Source organism: Myotis yumanensis, unplaced genomic scaffold (assembly GCF_028538775.1).
Source record: "Myotis yumanensis isolate MYYU_CA2020_CCGP unplaced genomic scaffold, mMyoYum1.0.hap1 SCAF_7, whole genome shotgun sequence".
Lineage (NCBI taxonomy): Eukaryota > Metazoa > Chordata > Mammalia > Chiroptera > Vespertilionidae > Myotis > Myotis yumanensis.
Window position 1 is genome coordinate 33,905,158 of NW_027223758.1, and position 14,121 is coordinate 33,919,278.

Consider the following 14,121-nt stretch of genomic DNA (forward strand, 5'->3'; position numbering starts at 1 on the left):
TTTTCAGTTTCATAAAATTTCATTAAGCCAATTTGATTTTCCTGACCTTTGCATCCAAGATTAAGTGATAAATGATGCCACTTACCTCAAAGGCACCCTAGATCTTTTATTTCAAATTGCAAAGTTTCTAGGTGCCAAAGTGTAGATCATTCCTGTCTGTTCTATACTCATCATCTCCTTAGATGCTAAAGATGTGTGGAGGTTCCAATTCTCCCCCCAGGCTCTCTCCAGCCCTTTCCCAATCAGATAGGTTCACAACTTCCAAACACATCATTCAGAAGTTTTTAATAAACAACTTCATTATAAAAACTTTTTTTTGAAAATGTAATTCTGTAAAACATTGAAAATCTACTTTAACAAAGATATGCCCTGTGCATTTTCTAATGGCACTTATATTTTACAATTAAAAACCTTGTTTTATATAAAGCCAAAAATACTCCAAGAGGTTATTCACTGTTTACAAAGTGCTAGAAGGTTTTTGTCTTGTATCTTTCTCTTTAAATAATCTGGCATTACGAAAGAGAGGCTCCAAAGCCTTGACCACTGGGAGGGAGGGGGGCGTATGAGAAGAAGTGGTGTTTCAGGAGCTCTAGTGCTGAATATTCAGAGGGGGAGATGTGCATATGGGGAGAATAGGCTAAGAAAATCAGCTTATATCTAAAGAAATTGGAATACAATACTTCTTCCAAACACCTCAACAGAGGCACTAGATTATGGTGACTCCTCCTGTCAGAACCACAACACCCTCTTTCCTAGCCACAGCCCCTACTCTCCAGTGGTGAAGGTCACAGCCAATTCCTTCCACAGCAGGTTCAGAGTTCCAGGAGAGGCCAGGCTGGGGTCCCAGAGGAATCTGGATTTTTCTGGCCAACACCTGCCTAAGGCAAAGTTTATTACATAAATATCCTTGTTAAAAGCAAAATATTGATCCTGTACAATATAAATTGTTTTAAAAAAATCGTGTTTACAAACAGCTCCTAGATAAAGAGGGGAGGTGGACAGAGGGGTGGAAAAAACAACTACAAAAAGAAGGGGTGGATTTAAAGGACTACTAGGGGAAAGTTTAGGGTAATAGGAGAATTTCAACTTAGGACAATATCTACGAGCAAAAAAAGTAATCACACCTGCTTCCTAGATTTCCATTAACAAAATGCCATTTGTAAAAGGTTGGGGGGGGACTCATTGGTGCTCCTTTCCCTCTCACCTCTTGAGATGTGCACAGATCCTTGGTGCTGACAGAGTTGGCATGCTATCCTCTGGCCCCCAGGACTGCACTCAACGGTGACCAGCTACTGTACAGGGTGGGAGGTGTCTGCCCCCAATCAGGGAAGCTCATCGCTGACAGAAGTTAGAGGAGATGGTGGGGAAAGGGGGCATTACCCCTTTTTCCTGGTCCCTGTTTGGTCTCTGCCACATGCCCCTCAGGCTTTCATGGCCTCAGTAAGGGTACTGAAGTGGGTTTGGTACTGAGTGTAGGATAAAGCTATTCTTATCCTTTGAACAACCAGGTCAATAAGGCTTTTTTTTTTTTTTTTTTTTTTTAAATTATGGAAAGGAAGGTTTAAGGAACAGCTAGGTGGCTATGGTCAAAAAAAAAAAGTAAAGGCAGATGTTCCTCTGCATTTGCAAAGTTCACAGTGATAGGGAAATTCCTTGTAGGTGGTGAGGGCACTGAAGGAAGAGGAAAGGGAGCAGGAGGGAAAGAAGGGGAGGAGGCAAGTCTCCAATTACAAGGTTTTAAATAGTTGCTCTGCCTGTCCTATGAGTTTCCCAGTATCACTAATGGCGGAGAGGATTCAAGGAAGGGACAGGAAAGAGCAGGCAGAAAGGAGGGGTCTCCCCTAACAGCCTGAGTCTATATTCTGCGGCCAGAGGCCCGTTTTCCTCTGTAAAGGAAGGGTGCAGGGAAGGTGGTAAAGGGTTACTGGGTCTAGTGATGAAGACCAGAGACAAGGAGAATGGCAGCCCCGAGTCCTGCTTGGATCCTCACATACCATTTCCTGTAATACGAGTCCCAATAACATGCACAGCATGCAGGAGGTGGCTGCGTACCAAGGTGGACGCTTTTTTAAAATAAACCTTAATCAGTCCCTGGGACTCACTGAAACTAATTTTTAGAAGCAAATTACCTAGTCTGATTCCAATCTTGCCAGATATTTATATCTGGTTTTATTTTTTAAAGGTATCCCAAGATACCCTGCCTAAATCAAAACATGCTTAGTCACTCCACATTGCTTCCAATCAATGGCTAGAGAGCTACATTTTAAGGCTTTCACTTCAAACAAAGAGTACTGGCCTGGGCTGAAGCAGAAGCCTGGGTCTTGGACCTGCTCAGTTTCTGATGATAGACCAAAGTTATCTAGACGGAAGGGGAAGAGGGGGAGGACTGGGAGGAGGCTGAGGCAGTTCCTCGGTAGTTTGTCCTGAAATCCTAGTGGAGAAGCCAGCATGAGGCACCTGCCATGAGAAGTGCCCAGAAACTGCTGGCTGCATCTGTAGGAGTTAACAGTAAAGAGGTAGAAGTGTGTTTCTGAATCAGAGTGGAGGTATCTCAGGAGGGTCCCACATTGGTGGTCCCTGAGCTATCTCCCTTCCATGAGTGGGAAGAGTGCCCATGCAGAACTGAGATGAAGCAGGGATGGGGTTCGGCTGGGCAAGGGCTGTGCTGTCTGTGGTAGAGAGCCCCACAAGTCAGAAGAACTAATCATTTGTTGCAAGTAATCTTGCTGAGTATTGGGGGCAAAACTGAGGGGGCCACAAGAGGAAGGTGGAAGTTCTTTGATGGAGAGCAGAAAAGCCTATGTACAGTGGCCCTGAGTCCAAGGGAACTGCAAAGTAGAGGAGAGAGGAGGGACATTGTGGGTAAGAAAAGTTTGGTGTGGGAAGCAATGATGCACCCATAGGTTAGGACTCAACTATCTGCCCGGTCCTAACTTTCTGAAAACTCCTCTTCCTACAGTTCCACAATTTCCTGGAAAAGGGACAGTTAGGAGACAAATGAGGGGTTCACACCCTCTCCATTGCTATTCACACCAGCCTAGAACCGAAGCCCCTCCTTCTAAGACTCATGATAACAGCTCATGATGCTCAGGGTAGGGGTTAGGGAATGGGGAGGTGATGGAAGTGGGCATGCCTTTTATTTCTTCCCCTCCCCAGTTCAAGAGGAGAATGAGGGGGTCATGATGTATACTTGGAGAAAAGTAGAATTGCAGACCTGTGAGAAAACTGCTCCAATCTTCTTGCCTGTCTCCTGCAGACACTGCTGAGGAAGGCAGGAACAGATACAGTCATGGAAGATGGCAGAGACTGAAGCAGTCCAAAGTCAGTTTATTTCCCCACAGGGGAAAAATATGACCTCAAGTGAAGAGAAGTCAGCGAGACCCGACTCCGCCTTGTAAACAGGGCTCCAGTTAACACCAGGTACCAAAAGGTCCCAGCTGGTGCCAACTGGAATGGACTGGTGGGAATGAATTCACGGTGTGTAAACAATGTTCACTGCAATCATTCTAAGGCTAACAGCTCGGCAAGGGAGGTGAAATGGTGTGTCTGAAGCGACTGTGTAAACAGTACCGTTGCTGGACAACACTGACTGAAAATGGAGGTGCTGGTACAGGAGGGATGGGATGATGGGGAGAATAGAGGCCTTCTCTCCTGCCCGCTGGTTGGAAGCAGGTGATGGAGCCAAGTGACCCTCTGCCATCAGGGCCTGACCAACGGTGTGGGGTCTGCAGGTTGGGACCAGAAGGCGGTTTCTTCGGCTATTTTTCTCGAGGTCATCCAAAGTGAAACCCTGTGTCTCCAACAGGTCACCCCTTCTCCAAAGAGAATGAGGTTCTGACACTTTGGAGAAAGAGAGGACTAAGTGTGGCTCCCGATTCAGATAAAAAAAAAAAAAAAAAAAAAGTAAAAATACCTGAAGTCCTATAGTATGTGATCTTTTCATGGGGGTGGGGCTCAAAGTTCCTCTTGGAACTGATCCTGGAGCCTGAGCCCCCAAACCAAGTGCTCCATACAGATACTGGATTTTTTCTGTTTGAACCCAGCTCTGAAAGCTCAGCTGCCTTTATGGGGGGATACAGATAGGATGGGTACTGAAGCGCCCTGACAGAGTTCAAGACTGAGCTGAGGGCCTCCTTGGGGGCTACTGGAATGCCTGGTGGAAACGAGGCAGGGTGGTGGTGCTCAGGCCAGAGGTGAAAACAGGAGGCAAGGAGTGCAGAGGCCCGAAGTTCAGAGGTCCCCCAGCTCCCGGGGCATCTTGAGGCTGAGCTTGCAATGTGGTGAGCAGGGGCTGTGCCTCAGCCTGGGAGTAGCCCATGACCAGGCCTCCTGTGGCCCCAGGAGGGTTACAAGAGGGCAGGTTGAGTGGAAGAAAGCCCAGTAAGTGGGAGAAGTCCACATTAGCAGCGCAGAGGGCCTCAGAGAGGTTGGCGGGGCTCTTGGTGAGCAGTGCTTCATCTAGGAGGGCCGCAGCTGCCGCCGGCTGAGGTGAGGCGGGCTGGGGTTCTGCGGATGAAAGAGACAGGCTTCCAGGAAGTTCCGCCATAAAACTATCCACCTCCACTTTGGGCAATTTGTCGGGCAAGTATGAGGTAGATCCAAGCTGGTATTTTGGAGGAAGCTGAGCTGGAGAAGAGATAGGTGAAGATTCCAGAGGATAGCTCATACCCATGGGCAGCGTGTTGTGCACCAGGGAGTGTGGCATGCCTGCACTGGGCATGGGAGGGATGTGGGCGCCATACATGCCCATGGGTAACATACTAGGGAAGGCCTTGGCCCCCATCATGTCCCGAGAGGCCATGCACAGCACTGGGCTCAGCTCTTCCTTCACACTGACTGTGGAACTGCAGCTGAGTAGGCCTAACATGTCCACTGGCTCTGTCTTAATTTTGAGCAGCTCCTGCGAGTGGCTCTTCTTGACATGCCGTGTCAGGTGGTCCTTGCGGCCAAACCGCTGGGCACAGTACTGGCATAGGAAGTCCTTTCGGCCTGTGTGCACCACCAGGTGCCTCCGCACATCCTTACGAGTATAGAAGCGCCGGTCACAGTGGTCACAGGGATGCTTCTTTTCCTTGGCACCCCCTGCTACCCGGCGTGAGTGGGCCTTCAGGTGCTCTAGCAGGGCCTGCGTACTCTCAAAGGTCTGCAGGCACACCTTACAGCTGAGGTCACCGTTGCTAGCGGCATGCATGGCCAGATGGCGCCGGTAGCCCAGCTTCGTATTGTAATTCTTACCGCACTCGGAACAGTGAAGAGCCTCTTTGTTGGGATCGTGGGTCTGCAGGTGGTTCCGGAGATGGTCCTTGCGGTGAAACATCTTATCACAGTACATGCACTGGTGTGGTTTTTGGGCTGAGTGGGTAGCCATGTGCCTGGGATAGGGATGGAGGAAAAGAAAGACGAGATCACAAGGGCTGACCAGACAACTGAGGTGCCCATTATCAGGGAACTAGATATAAAAATTATGATAGGGCCATGCAATGGAATGGATGGAATACCACGCCAACTATATTCTAGATATCCTTGCCCACCTGAAGAATCAAATATAGGGAGGGGGGCAAAAGTAGGGTTACAGTTGTCTGTATGAAAAACAATACAATAATTAATAAATAATAATACAATAAACTATTTCATGTACTCACACTATAAACCTACTTTGCCCCACCCTGTATATACTATTTTCTTTCAGCCTTGTATATTTAGTAGCAAAACATCAGGAACAACCTAAATTTTCGTCAATAGGGGACTGGTTAAATAAATTATAATAAATTCATAAAATAACTCAACTTTTAAAAATGAGGCAGCGTTCCATGTACCCACAGGGAAAAGCTCCTAAAATACAGTAAATGGGGAAAAGCAAGGAGACAGAAGACTGCATATAGACTGGCACTATGCATACAAAAAGAGGGAAATATGTATAAGTTTGCTTATATGTGCTTAAAATATTTCTGGAAGGATATAAAAGAAACTGACAACACTGGTTGCCTTTGGGGAGAAGACACATGCGGCTTATGGGTGTGATGGAGCATTTTCATTGTATCTTTTAGTACCTTTCAAATTATGTGAATGTATTTCCTTTTTAATAAATTATATTTAAAAATTTTTAAATGACACAATAAAGGGAAAATGAAGTTTAGATATACTTCCTGATCTGGGGCTGAGTCAAAAAAGGAAGTTCAATATAATGTATGCAATACAATCCCTTGTGAAAATAAAAAGGGATACATGTTTGAATGCCTCAGCAAGGACACATAAGAAACTGACCCTCCCCCTCACCTCTCCGGGTGCCTTTTGGGAGGAGAATAGTGACTTCAAATGTGAGGACCATTCATTTTTCTCTGCATGCCCATTTGTACCATTTAAATTGTTTGCCATGTAAACCAGCAACATATTTTAAATGTTTTCATGGTACAGCAGTGTCCATTGGTTTACCTGCTCCCTGCTGGCTGGAAAACAGCTCAGAGTCTAGGAATTACAATCCAGAGCTCCATAATACATTCAAAATCAACTCAGCAAGACTTTTAGGGCCCACCATTTGCTAGGCCCAGTGTGAGCTGAGTCATTAACCTTGTTCCCCATACGAGGCTGAAAGCATAGAGCAGTCCCATCCACCAGTAAGTGGCAGAAACTACATTTAAACACAGACCTTCTTGAGAACTGGGCTCACTTAGGAATGCCACCACTGTCTCTAGTGTGGCACCCAGTGATCTTTTCTACCTAAAGAGCATCAAACCTGCCCATTCCTCTCATGCTCACATGTATGAGGATTACTATTGACCTCCTATGACATAACTGACATGATAATAGATGAGAAATGCTGAGTGACCCATAGCCCACTTCCCACATTTGGCAAGTGAAGAAACTGAAGCTCAAAGAGGTTCAGTGACTCACCCAAGATCACACAATAGGTGGAGTCAGAGGTCATGCCTCCTGGACTAGGACCTTTCTTACAGCCTCCCACTGTCACCTAGACTGTCACTAAGACGGTTTTAGAGGGGAACATTTGAGCTCACACTCCCCAGCATATATCATCACTTTGGTTCAAATAAACACATAAAAATTCTCAAAAAAAAAAAGATGGTCTAAAGGACAGCTCCAACTGGAGTCTACCTAAGACATAGGAGCACACAGAATCAAAGCATTCCTGAGGCCCACAGAACTGTCATGAGGGCAATTCTGGGCCACTACTACCCTGTTACCTGTTTTAGCTCCTTCCTATCAACTGTTTTCCAGAGAAGGAACTGAGGCTTTCTGTGGTCATCTAGTTCATATATTTACCTATTTGCTCTCTGTCTACATTAAGACAGTAAACTCAAGGAGGGCCAGCACGCCCATCTATCTGTGCCTGGTATATACCAGGAGCTCAATCAATCATGATAGATGAATAGATAAAAAACTGCACCAGGCAGCTTATCTCATTTGTAAAGGGCATGTTCATGTTCCTCTAATAGAAAAGCAAAGATAAAATCAAAATTGCTTTTAGTTGGCCCCTTTCTCTTCAAAGCTGCTCTGCTTACATTCAATTTCACTTCAGCAGGGGTTCTTGGGCTTACAAGTTTCAGGAAAGCCACTGACCCAGAGGACACCAGGGACTCTACAGACACAGAAGTAATCATTTGGATGGTTTAGAAGAGGCACTGTAGTACCCAAGAAGCTGTGTGACCTTGGGTAAGTTACTTCCCCACTCTGAGCCTCCACTTTAAAATTTATATATTGGATCACAGCATCTCCTTTATCTTCTAAAGTTCTAAGATGGATTTCTAATTTCTGGCTAAGATTTTCACTGTTACCTTACAGGAGTGGGGAAACTGGAATAGAAAAAAATGTTCAATCTAGTTTGTTCAAGGCTATCTGATATTGAACCCAACATATTCTAGTGTTTGAATAAAAAAACACCACCATTATTTTTTAGTGAGTGACCCCAAATGGTTGGAATTCAGGGCACATTTATGAGACAAATTAACCTCTACTCTTCTGCCACATGCAGTGGAGTCTCTGGCTTTGTCCTCCAGGAACCTCAGGACAGGAAGAGGTATGGGAGTGTCACCTACCTATACAGCTTATACTTGGAGGCAAAAGACTTGCCACAGTGCAGCTGAGGGCAGCTATATGGTCTCTGCTCTGGATGGGGAAGGCTGTGAGGCCTCAGCTTCTCCCCATTTGAGAAGGGTGTCCCCGAGATTTCACATTGGCACTTCACTTGACTCTCCGCCTCCCGGCCCCGAGGCCTGGGAACTATTTTCCAGCCCACTTCCTCCTCCTGCTTTGCATCTTGAATCCAGGGGGGGACGCTGGTGAAAAATGTGGTCATGGCAAGGCTAATGGCGAAGGGCCATGTTACTCAGAAAGCCTCCCCATCGGCTTCACACAGGCTCTCTGCTCTGTCACAGCGTCCAACGAAGCCTTCAGAAAACAATCTCTTCACCTGAAATATCAGAACATCTGGTGTTAGGGAGCCAAATACCATGGAAATATGGGTTCTGGAGACAAACAGAACCCCGTTCCAATCCCGGCCCTTCCAAATACTTCCCTGAACTGTTTCCTCATATACAAAATAAGCTTAGTAATCTCTTAAATCATAAGAATGTTTTGAAGATTAAATGAGATAATATAAAACATTCAGCAAAGGCTGGGAACCTAATAAATGCTTAGTGGCAACCATTATTCATTAGTACCACCTAGGCTACTGGAAACAAGATAATCTGAGGAAATAAAAGCCCTAAACTCCAAACTTTCTCTAATTTCTCTTTCACATCCTTTCCATTAAACTTAGAGATTGCAGCATATCCTCTTCCTCCTCTTTACCCTAACTCCCCCTCACCCACTACTTTCCACAATTCTCCTACTCATGGAGGTGTTAAGGAGCAATAAAATGCCCAAAAGGCAACAGAAAAGAAGGAAAAGCCTTTACTTAGGAAATTTACACCCTGAAAAGTCAGCCCCTGTGACAGATTTTGTTTTGTTTTGTTTTAAATATGCCTCCTGCATGCCCCCTACTGGGGATCAAGCCCACAACCTGAGCATGTGCTCTGACGGGGAATCGAACTGGGGACCTCTTGGTCCATGGGACGAAGCTCAACCCATTGAGCTACACCAGCCAGGCCAGATGTGTTTCTTAGCAGCACATCAACATCAAGAGATTCTATCTGAGGAGGCAACAGCACACTCAGCATTTCCACTAAACCAGTGCTGGTCCCATCCTGCCCTCCACTGCTTCTCTGAGTCTTTTTGTCTCAGGCCCAGACCATGCTTCTTTAACAAAGCCTGAGTGGCTGAGTGGCCCAAGTTGCTGAGTGGCCCCTCCTATAGACCTTCATAGTGCACATTCATTTCTCCATTACGAGCAGGTTAACAACATACTTGCATTAGAACTTAGTCTCCTCCTCCAAACTCTGATTCTTTGAGGGCTTAGATCATCTCTTTCATCTCCATACACCTAGCACCTAGAAAAGGATCCTCAACTTTCTTTTAGGTGAGTAAGTTAATCGTTGAATATAAGTTGATTCTCATAGGCTTAACTTAGGCTCAGGAAGTTCTGGTTTAAACTGGGTTATAGCACTTCCAAAGTGTGGAGCCATTACCCTGAAGTATGATCCTTTCTTTTACTGAGTAGAAGGAGTAGGGACTGGGGAGGGGAGAGGTGTCAGTACTTCTTTCCTGACATCAACTCAGAGGAAGAAGATAGGAGTTACCAAACTGACTCTCAAAAGGGGACAACAGATCCACATTCACACTCACAAGCTCATCACAGAGTACCAATTGCAATGCAATTTGCTGCAACAGGGATTCCCTTTGAAGAGGTCATGCCAAAATATGGTCATGAGACCTTTCCATGTGAAGGGAGCAGAGATGGTATCTGGGGGTTGTCCACGAGAATCTGGGGAGGGCTCCAACCATACACACTAGCTGTGAGCCACAGAATGCTTGTTCAGCTCATTAGCAACTGCTGCTTACAGTGACCATTCATCCAACAGACTGGCCTTGAACGAGATGATAGGATCAGCGGGTTCATGCCCTAGAGAGCTTTGCTCATCATTAACATGAGCTATGTATGTCCTGTTCAGAAACCATTCCACTTGTTGAAGAAACGTTGCAATGTAATATGATAAACATTTCCTCATCATGAGTGGAGATTTGCCTAGAATGATCTGCACAAAGGTGGCTGCACTTTGCATGAATCACATGCTGGTGAGGTATAGGTAGCACCAAAAACTAGTCCCACTTGAGCCTTCGAGTCAAGGCATATTTACCTGCTTCATTATAAACCTCAAAGGCCCCTGATGTCCTGCTTTCATTGTTTAAGTATCCTCCTTCTTCACAAGGGTGGAATTACCTGTTTACCAGCGATTACTATGCACCTTGGAATTGAGTAGGAAGCTCAAGTTTGAATGTCTAATTTGGAGGGGATTTCCTTTACCTTCAAAGTCAAATTCTGCTTCCTCTTGATATCTGAAATCATGCACCTCAACCTCTGGAAAGTTGGGAATGGCAGCCAGAGGGAAGCAAGTTGTACCATCCTGGCTAATGTGAGAGGGGAGCCTAGCCCTGGAAATTCCGCACAAACTCAGAAAGAGAACAGTACATCCCCCACCTCCCACACGTCCACCTCATCTGTTCTCCTGAACAAGCACAAACAAGACACAGCAATTTAGTATGAGTAATGGGCTTCTAGGAAACAGGCTCATGAGGTTGTACTCATAGAACCAAAGGAGGAAGCCAGCAGCCATGTGCTTGCCTTGATCTGCATTTAATGGGGCTATGGCTTTAAAAAGAAAACAGCCAACACCCTGATCCTACTCACCCTAGCTTTTAAAAAGGCACAGCGGAAGTCCTTACCTACAGTCATTGAAAAGCTGCTGGATGACCAAAGCTGCTAGTGTTACCTTAAGGAGTCCTTTTGGGAATCTAGTCTCTCTCCCTCTGTCCTTTGTCTGCAAACTCCACTCCTCCAGAAAGAATCCTGAGCTTTTTCTCACATCAGGCCTATTCCTTCAGTTCTTCCTTGGCAAAACTGTCAAAGAATTCTGCTTCCCTTTCAAAGCTGCTCTTCTGGTCTCACATGCTAACTTTAACTACAGAGAAGCTGACAGAACCTGTTCCCATAAAACAAACACAATCACTCCCAGTTACTGGTATAACTCAGTATATTTTCATCCTAAGATTCCTTCTGGCACCTGATCTGAAGAGGGAGGGAGTGTGGAAAGAACCTTGGACTTGCTATCAGAAGAGCTGCCACTCACTGGCTGTGAAACTATGGGCAGGTTATTTTGTTTCTCTGAACCTCCGTTTCCTCAATTTCTAAGATAGAGATTTATTGAGAACATTTGAGATCTTGCTTCCCGACCTCAGTCTGGCTGAAATAAATGGTTATAAAAATTTCTTTTAATAAAATCGAGATTTTATTATCCTTAACTATAATATTCTCGTGGAGGATTAAGTGGAATAATACTCCTGAAAGCATCTGACCTATAAAATGTGTGACTACGCGCAGTGTCATCTCTGACATCTAATTTGTGTCTGCCTCTTTTCCACATGGGGCCTGAGTAGGACTACTGTTTCCCCTCCCCTTTAATGTTACTTTTCAGACCTCAGCTTCCTCCCCTTCCCAACATCTCCCCAGAATGCAACCTTCCCCTTTTCCCCTCACAATTAACCCTCAGTCATCCCCTCACCAGTCCCTCTTTACTCTATCTTCCTGGGCCAGAGTTCTCTCACTTTGGGCATCTCTTCTATTATTAAGTCTCTGTACCACTAATGCAAGTGCCTGCTAAACACTCCGCATGGCCCCCTTTGGAAGCTGAAAGGAGACCGATTGCTCCCCAGCCTGTCTGTCCTCTGCTGTGAGCCATCATACCCGCTGCCTTCTGATGAAACTACTTTTTATGATGTTACATCATCTCTATAGAAACTGTGTTCTTTCTCCATTATTAGCCTGTTTCCTCATCTGTAAAGCTAAAAATACTAACCCCACAGGCTTGTTGTAAGGATTATGTGAGTCAGGTATGCAAAGAGCTCAGCACAGGGCCTCTCTGGCAGTAAGCACCCAACAAAAGGCAGCTATTATCTTTGCCTTTGTATTGAGTTGCCTGTTCCCACCTTCGGCTGCCGGCTGCGCACTAGAATTCTCCCAACCCTCTCAAACGCTGTGGAGAAACAGCCCTCCTGCAGCAAGGAAAGGGTTAACCTCTAAGTGTTCTTAACTAGAGAGACCCACAGAGGATTAACAGCTCCACTTCAGTGACTACCCTAAAATAGCTTTTATCCCTCCTGCCTAAGAGCTACTTGGGGATCTGAAGAACTCAATTCAACACCTGCCGAGGAGGAAACACACCCTGGAACCCATTCCTTGGGGTGGATAGAATCTTCCCTTAAGCAGAACCCAAAATAGCAACTGGGAAATTATAAATAGACTTAAAGAGGGGGGAAAAAAAACCCCAACAACACAGATCCTGACCTGGGCACCAGAAATGAATCCAAAAGACACACTGGCTGGCTGGGAAACAGTGGGACGCAGAGAATGAGCAGAGCTGCCCCCGCACTCGCGCTCGCGCTCTCGCACACACTGGGGAGCGGTGGGAGTTAAATGACAGAGGCCGGGAGTCTCGGCGCCTTGCATCATCCATTCTAGGAGACACCCGACTGGATGAGCAGGGCTTGGGTCCACTCCGGGGCTGCCAGTCCTGTCAGTTCGGACGGGCCCTCTCTCGGGTCCCTCTGGCTCGCTCTGTCCTTCATCCCCGCTGCCTCCCACTCCCGAGGAAGCCTGGAGGAAAGGGCTGTCGCTCACGACGGCCCCATTTTCACCAAGAGGAGAGTTGATTAGATGCCCACCCCCATCCCCGTCCCAATCTGGTGACCTTACCTGGGGGGGGGGGGGGGGGGGGATCAGAAACCCAAGGCCAGCCTCTATCACAGCCCCAAACTGACAGATGGAAAAACACACAAGCCAGAGACAAGCCGCGCGGGCAGGTGAAGGCACCGCCAGCTCCCCCGCGCCAGTTGTCCCCATGTCGCCCACCTTACAGGTCCCTCCCCCACCAGGCTGGGCCACAGCGGGGGGCTGGCACTGCAGGGACCCGCTTGGCTCCCCCGGCAGCTTCTGGAGTCTAGAAGGTTTCACTCCCCTGGGGCTGGGAGAGGTGGGGGCGGGGGGCGGCTGCCGGGGAAGGAACACATTCGGGGACGGGTTTGGAGCTCTCAGGGACGGGAAGGAAGGGGGCGAGTATGGCCAGGAATCATGAGCAAGCCAACTGGATTTCTAAGGGTCCCCCAACCCCCCCAAATAAAAAGACACTGGGGAATTATGAGGACTGGAAGGTTCCAGATAGTCACAAGTAAATTCCCCGAAGTTCAAGAGTCTGGAAACGGGTGTTGGATAGACGAGACCTCAGGTCAGGGAAGAGGGTCGCTGCGGGGGAACCGTGGGGAGGTCCTGTCGGGGTTGCGGGCAGCCTCGAACAGGGCGGCGAGGTTCTGGGAAAGGAAGCGGAGGGTGCAGAGCGGGCTCCGGGCAGGGCGGGGGTCCGAGGTCTGAGGAGGCGTGTCCGGGGGAGCGAGCAGGTGCAGCTCGTCCGGGTCTCCAGGGACCCGGGGCCGGGGCGGTGGACCCCTCGGGCTGCGGCTCCCCGTCTCGGACGGGAGGGGGGGGGCAGTGGAGTTTCTTCGCGGCCCCCAGACCTCGGTGGCTGGTCCGGGGAGAGTTTTCGTCACCGCGGGGCCTATCTGGGCCCCGGCTGACGCACAGGGGGCCCCGGTCGGGGGTGTGGACGACCGCGCTGAGGGGCCCAAGAAGAGGGGCGCCGCCGCTCCGGGTGCCGGGCGCGCGGGCGCAACGAGACGGCCTCCCGCCCCGCTCCCCGCCGTCCCCCGGGGCCCTCGCCGGCACTCACCGCGCTCGGGGCCCCGCACTGCGGGCCGGGCCGCGCTCGGGCTCCGCCGGGCCCGCTCAGGCCCCGGTAGTGGCGGCGGTCGGGCCATTGTACGGTGCATTGTGGGAGCCGCGCGAGCGGGCGCTCGGGCAGTGGAGGGGGCGGTGCCGCGGGCTCTCTATGGTCCCGCCCGCCCGCCGGCTAGAGCGGCCGCGGCGGCGCGCGGGCGGCGCGCGGGGCCCGCCGGGAGCGG

At 48.4% G+C, this 14,121-nt stretch overlaps 1 protein-coding gene across 2 annotated transcripts; it reads right to left on the minus strand.

Moving 5' to 3' along the window:
- Positions 1–1,475: 1,475 nt before the first annotated feature.
- Positions 1,476–13,977, minus strand: PLAGL2 (PLAG1 like zinc finger 2). Of its 2 annotated transcripts, XM_070420126.1 has the most exons (3): positions 13,890–13,973; positions 8,052–8,425; positions 1,476–5,372 (listed from the first exon to the last, which is right to left on the minus strand). In XM_070420126.1, the coding sequence occupies exons 2-3, from the start codon at positions 8,309–8,311 to the stop codon at positions 4,142–4,144; spliced, it is 1,491 nt and encodes a 496-aa protein (XP_070276227.1). In that variant the 5' UTR covers positions 8,312–8,425; positions 13,890–13,973; the 3' UTR covers positions 1,476–4,141. The 2 variants fall into 2 exon arrangements, with proteins under 2 accessions (XP_070276227.1, XP_070276228.1); XM_070420127.1 differs by lacking the exon at positions 8,052–8,425 and having other exon boundaries at positions 13,890–13,977.
- Between the last annotated feature and the right edge of the window lie 144 nt (positions 13,978–14,121).

What these genes read in the sequence shown, in the direction of transcription:
- PLAGL2 (XM_070420126.1), bottom strand. Translation starts at nt 8,311, where the DNA reads ATGACCACATTTTTCACCAGCGTCCCCCCCTGGATTCAAGATGCAAAG. An exon ending in TCCAAGTATAAGCTGTATAG is followed by an intron (nt 5,373 to 8,051) that starts GTAGGTGACACT and finishes TCCCTATCCCAG; the next exon opens with GCACATGGCTACCCACTCAG.